Below are 6,000 nucleotides of genomic sequence, written 5' to 3'. Positions count from 1 at the left end.
CACAGCACCACCTGCAGTTTAAACATGACACATGCAGCTAATATCTTTTGTGTAATTATAAAGTAGGAAAAAAGTTCTCAGCAGCAATATTAGCCCACACTATATCTAAAGCAAACAAACAAAAAATGAAATCCATATAATACAAAACATTGTGCAAGTTTTCATGCTCACCAGAATTGTTCATCAGGCCAAATGTTACAAAATAACAAAAATTCAAGGGAAGGAGAAAAAGAAGATTGTTTTAGATTTTGCATTATTATTTATTCCTTGGCTAACTAGTTGAGCCAAAGTTCTGATAGTTGTTTCAAAGTCTATTGATACAACTGCATTCTTCACAAGAAAAATTAGCATAAGAGCAAATAATCTTACCATTACTTGATTAGCTATGTCTGGTTAAAAAAAAACTACAAGAATGAGATCTCCCAGGGTCATTATCACATTCCTAGATGTGTTTGGGGCATATTAGAAAGGCAATTGATTGTTATTAGTGTTATAAATCTTTCTATGCACTCTTAAAAATATAATAACATTCAATTTATATACTGCCCTTCAGGACAACTTAACAGCTACTCAGAGCAGCTTACAAATGTTTTATTTATTTATTTATAGTCCGCCTTTCTCACTGAGACTCAAGGCGGATTACATAGTGTGAGATTAGTACAATCAGCATCAAGGACATTTCCATAATGTGTCAAGGACTTTGCCATAAACAACGTCATACGATTTTACAAAGACATAGCATTAGCAAGGATCCAATACAAAGTTAAGAATTACTGAAACAGAACATAATCAATTCTAGGACTGACCCAGGTAACATGAAGCACAGGTAGTATATATGAGTACATATGCAAAGTAACAAATATGCAAGGCAACATAGTGGTGAAGTCTATGGTCCCTAACTCATTAGCGAAGCATCTGAGACCCCCTCGCTACAATACTTTCCTCCTATTTGAGTAAAAAGCCTTTTTGAATAATTTGGTTTTGCATTGTTTGTGGAAAGTCAGGAGGGTGGGGGCTCTCCTGACCTCCTCAGGCAGGCCATTCCACAGGGTAGGGGCCACCACAGAGAAAGCCTGTATGCGAGCTGCTGTTGATTTTGCCCAAAGTGTGTTATTATTATCCCCACAACAATCACTATGAGGTGGGTGGGGCTGAGAGAGCTCCAGACAGCGGTGACTGACCCAAGGTCACCCAGCTGGCTTAATTATTTTTAAAAGAACTATTTTTAAAAGAATTGATCCCTGATGCAGACAGTGGCCTTTGAAAGATTCATCTCTGCTGGCTGCTGAACTAAGACCACAGCACAGGTCTGCTGAATAAATTTTTTTAGCTCTAGTGGAAAAACAACTAGGAACTAGACAAATCACAGTGCAAATACAATGATAGTTATACCACCCGAAGAGCTATAGGATCCCTTCTAGGGTTTCTTGTGTGGTGGATCTTGAATGGACTGTTTGTTGGGGACTTTGTGCTATTATAACATCATAGTTATGCCATCTTAACATTTTGCCAGTGTAATCTCAGTCCTGGCACAACTCTGCCAGCATATGGACAGAAAACCAAAAAGACTCAGGGCCACAGCAGTAGAAGAGCAAGACTTAGCTGAGATACCCTTAGCTGAGATCCTGAGCTCACTCAGTCTGTGCTGTCATCCTGAAAAATGGCATACCATTGTACTGGCATAAGAAGTGGCAGAAGTCAAACTAGAACTGAGAAAGAGCTCAAATTATCATCCACTCACTCTGCTTACAAAGCCATAATAACATAAGAAGAGCCCTACTGGATCAGACCAGTGGTCCATCTAGTCTATCATCCTGTCTCACACAGTGGCCAACCCTTACATAAAAACCACTACTTTAATAAGGATTCCCTCATGACATCTGAAGAAGTGGTATCTAGAACACAAAATTTATGCTGGAATAAAACATAATTATTTTTTAAGGTACCATAAAATTCCTGTATTTGTGTCCTTTGAAGGCTCCCCTTCACTGAACAATACACAAGCAAAAACTCCAGTATATCAAACCATAATGTTATGAAAATTTCAAATCTATGAACACTCATGGCTATACATCCTTATTCAGACCTCACACAACAACAAATGACATTAGCAAACACCTTATTCGATCATTTGGTTCATCATGATACATATTACGCTCCTGAACAATTAACAACAAAATAAAGCTTTCAATCTCTTATAACATCGAAAGAATCCACGCAGATAACCTGAGTTATTGACTCAATAGACATATAACATAGGAATGTCAATATTGTACCTTGCAGCCGCTGGTTTTATCATCTTTAATGTTATTGCTATTTATCTTTAATGTTATCATTGTTTATAAGAAGTTAAATTCAATTTTAATAAATGTTTTTAAATTTTTTTAAAAAAAATGTCCTTTGAAGAGGAATAGATGTTGTCACTAGAACTAATGGAGGATTCCAAATGCCCTTCTTTCTGTTCCTGCGTGGTTAAATAGTTTCTCTGTGGGTTCTAGTTCTGCCTCTTCCCCTCTTCCGTTGTCAGCCAAATATCCAAAAGGTGAGGTTTGTCCTGATTCCACATAGTGGGATTTAAACCCCTTCCCCCTCACCTGCTTCCTAGCTCAGTGATTTTCCTCAGCAGGCAATAGATGTAACCAGTGCAGGGCAGGAGGGCTTTGTCTGAACCCTTTCTTATGCCATTTTTCTGCTAAAAAGGAAATCCCCCCCAACTGCATATTGTCCTGCAAGGCAAAAGATACAAATACTAGCCATGGGAATCTTCCAAGCCCCAACAGAAGGCAGATTTCCCCTGTATACTTATTCTCTTCTCCATTCCCTTGCATTACTCCTAATGTTGCAGGACCAGCATGGGTTGGGGATGCAATGAGGGGATGGAAGGGGATGGAATTTCACCCTCCTCTCTTTTGCCAGTTAAGCAGTACTAACAATATATGGAGGCAAAGCAATTTGCCCAACTCTCTTGGTATCTAAAAAGACTATGGAGAGGGGAGAGGAATGGGAATACAGGGGAAAGCCATGCACCTTCCACTGGCACTTTGCAGAACAAAAGCCGTATCTTGCACTCTTGCAGGGCAAAAGGCAACTTGAAGGAGGAGGAAGAAGATTTATAGTTGGAAAAGCAGTTCAACGTGAAAGGGTTAGGAATTCTTCCCCCATGCATCAATCTTCCACTTTAATTTTCAGCCTCTATAGGTGTATTTTACAAAACAAAAAAAGTTACTAGGGTGAGCCTCCATGCAGCTCCGTGTTGTGTGTAGTTCAGTTGTTAAAAGACAATGTCTAAACAAAAAAGTGGGAAATATGTGCCCTATGCACTGTGCAAACATAACTGTTAATTGCATAGGCTGACCTGGGGTCAAAGATCCAGCATCCCACCTTGTAGCAGAAGGCTTTGAATGGGTTTGTTTTTACCTTGCTTAATAATGTGGCTTATTTTGGAGAGCAGGAAGGGGAATGAAATAGAAAGTGGTCTGAGAAGTGGTGTTTTATGGAGGGATGGGAAGAATAGACAGAGACTGAAAAGCAGAAAACAGAGAGGAAAAGAAGAACCCAAGATAATTTGGCTGGAAACAAGCTGAGCGTACACTGCTGACCAGAAGGGGATAGTCACACAAGAAAGGCTGTGTTCTGGGGAACTCAAGCACAACAGTAGGAGGACAAGGAAAATAATGTAGTGCTACTTAATGGTGCTACTTTGTTTTTGTGTAATCTGAGGGGTTCACTCATGGGATGTAACCTGCAGCCTAGCGTAGTGGTTAAAGTACCAGACTAGGATCCGAGAGACCCAAGTTTGAATAGAGAAGTAAGATTTCTTTACTGCCTTCACCGCCACCTCATAGGCCTTCAAATGGACTCTATAGCGTGTTCTTATAGCTTCACCATGAGTCCAATGCCAATTTCTCTTTAGCCATCTAAGTCTCCTCTTAAACTTTCTCAGCTCCTCATTAAACTAAGGAGCTAAAGAGAGACAAGGGAAAAAAGAGCGTCGGGGAGCAATCCAATCGACGGCCCCCTGAAGATCCCTGTTCCAAGACTCACTGACAGAGTTGCTTCCAGGGAACCTGGACGAATCCCAGTGTTGCCATGGCAGCCATAAAATCTGAAGCAACTCCTCTGACAGAGTCATCTCCACATGGATGTTGAAGTCCACCAGAATATTAGCCTGGTGAGGCACAACACCCAGTCGGCCAGAACCACTTGTCACCCTCAGCAAGTTGTCTACTGGATAGCTGGGCAGATGGTACGCCACCAGAACACTCACCTTCTGCCCAGCATCCCACACTAGGCCCACACACTCAAGTCCACTGATCTCTGGTGCAGGGATCACCCTAAAGGAAAACACATCCTGGAGAAGAATCACACCATATCCCTGTCAAGTGGTGCTAAACACTGGTTTTTTCTTCAAATGTCACATTTCATTATTTCCCCCAAACAAACAGTGGCATAACATGATGGATCAAGCCAAAATGACATAGAAAGAGAAGTGACTGAATCCTCGAGGGAACTGTCTCCAGTACCTGTCTCATTTACATTGTCATTTAAGAAACTATATGACAGATTGTGAGGATATTTCAAGATGTGTCTGTAGCAGCCAGGCACATTCAGCTGTAACGTAGGAAGTCTAAACTTGCATGCCTGAAGTCCATCGCTGGCCAGCCTTTCACGGTACCATTCTCCAACTTTGTTATTGGGATATCTAATGCTGTAACCAACCATTGGGAGAATAACCTTTGGAAAGACAAAGGTAACATGAGTTGAGTCTTTTCTGTGATAAGACGCGATCCCAATTCAAAAGGTACTCTAGAAGATTTGCAGGAAACTGCCTAAGCAGATGAGGTTAAGAAAATGCCAAATGCATTCGAAATCTGCAGAGCTGTGCAAATCTTCAAAATATATGCACGCAGTGGGGAGCAAGATCACATCTGCTGGCTCTGCTCTATCATTCACATATCTCTGCAGAAAACCCTACAGCAGAAGCTTATGTACACATTTGCAGTTTAATCCTAAAGAGTTACAATTTTCTAAACCCAGTGCGCTTAAAAGGATGTAAATCTGCATTGGCTCCTCCATGCAATTGGGAAAACACTTCTGAATATTTTCACAGCTTGTATATTTCCATGAAAAGAGATAGCTGGTTCAGCCCCCTGTGTCTTTTCTCTATGCACATCTTCCAGCAATACAGCCAAGAGACCAAATAATACTACTTAACCTAAAGCTTATGCTGTCAACCAAGCATTTCTTTATTAATCCAAAATAAATTTTTAACCAAACTTACTTGATTAATTGTATATTTATCGGCCATTTCTTCTGCAGATGTTACTACGTGAACCTATTTTTTTAAAAAAGGTATTGTTAGATATATATAGAAATGGGGTTAAAAGGTCACTGTTTACATTAAAAAGCAAAACATACAGCTGGATTACATTTCTGTTCTAGCTGTTATCAGTGTTTACTGAGATCACATTTTACCTTGTCATTTAGTGAAGAGTTTGCAGCACTTTCTTCAGCAAAGATCAGATCGCCATTCACAACTCTTGTACCGTATGTCTTAATCCGGAAGGAAGCGGCTTCATTCCAAATTTTACTACAGTAGGCATGAACATAGAAGATACGCATGGAATGAGGAATGCTGAGCCATCCTCGGCAGCACCCCTCTTGATTGATCCCATAGCGATTTAATGCACGAAGCAACATCTTCTCTCTTACTTTAAAGTCGGGCAGCATTGCAAGGGTGCCCTTCGCATCCTCTGAAAGGCAGAAGAACTAATTAAGGATGGAAGTATGTGTTCTGCATCCAGAGTGTGTTTTCAGACTATGGCTGGCTGGGAGGACATGACCATCTGGGAAGCAGCAGGCAGTACACAGGCATTTAATTCTTCCCTTGCCTGCTGCTTTTTTCAGCTCAGCTGTATATAAAAACACATCCTTCTGTTCCTAAGAGTTCCCCTTTTACTTCCTCCAATTTCAACTAGTGGCAAATGTAGAACTTTTGGA

General features: G+C 40.6%; 1 protein-coding gene across 1 annotated transcript in view; it reads right to left on the bottom strand.

The window, feature by feature from the left end:
- Nucleotides 1–261: 261 nt before the first annotated feature.
- PUS7L (pseudouridine synthase 7 like) overlaps nucleotides 262–6,000 on the bottom strand; it is a 31,329-nt gene continuing 25,590 nt past the window's right edge. Inside the window, exons 7-9 of the mRNA XM_054987778.1 lie at nucleotides 5,476–5,753; nucleotides 5,282–5,335; nucleotides 262–4,734 (exon numbers count right to left, since the gene is read on the bottom strand). Of these exons, the coding sequence (XP_054843753.1) occupies nucleotides 4,408–4,734; nucleotides 5,282–5,335; nucleotides 5,476–5,753 (659 nt within the window). The 3' untranslated portion in view covers nucleotides 262–4,407. The remainder of the gene's footprint in view (nucleotides 4,735–5,281; nucleotides 5,336–5,475; nucleotides 5,754–6,000) is intronic.

This window comes from Eublepharis macularius, chromosome 9 (assembly GCF_028583425.1).
Source record: "Eublepharis macularius isolate TG4126 chromosome 9, MPM_Emac_v1.0, whole genome shotgun sequence".
Taxonomy (NCBI): Eukaryota; Metazoa; Chordata; class Lepidosauria; order Squamata; family Eublepharidae; genus Eublepharis; species Eublepharis macularius.
The sequence above is the reverse complement of the archived record's forward strand: the minus strand, read 5'-3'. Positions and strand labels throughout refer to the sequence as shown.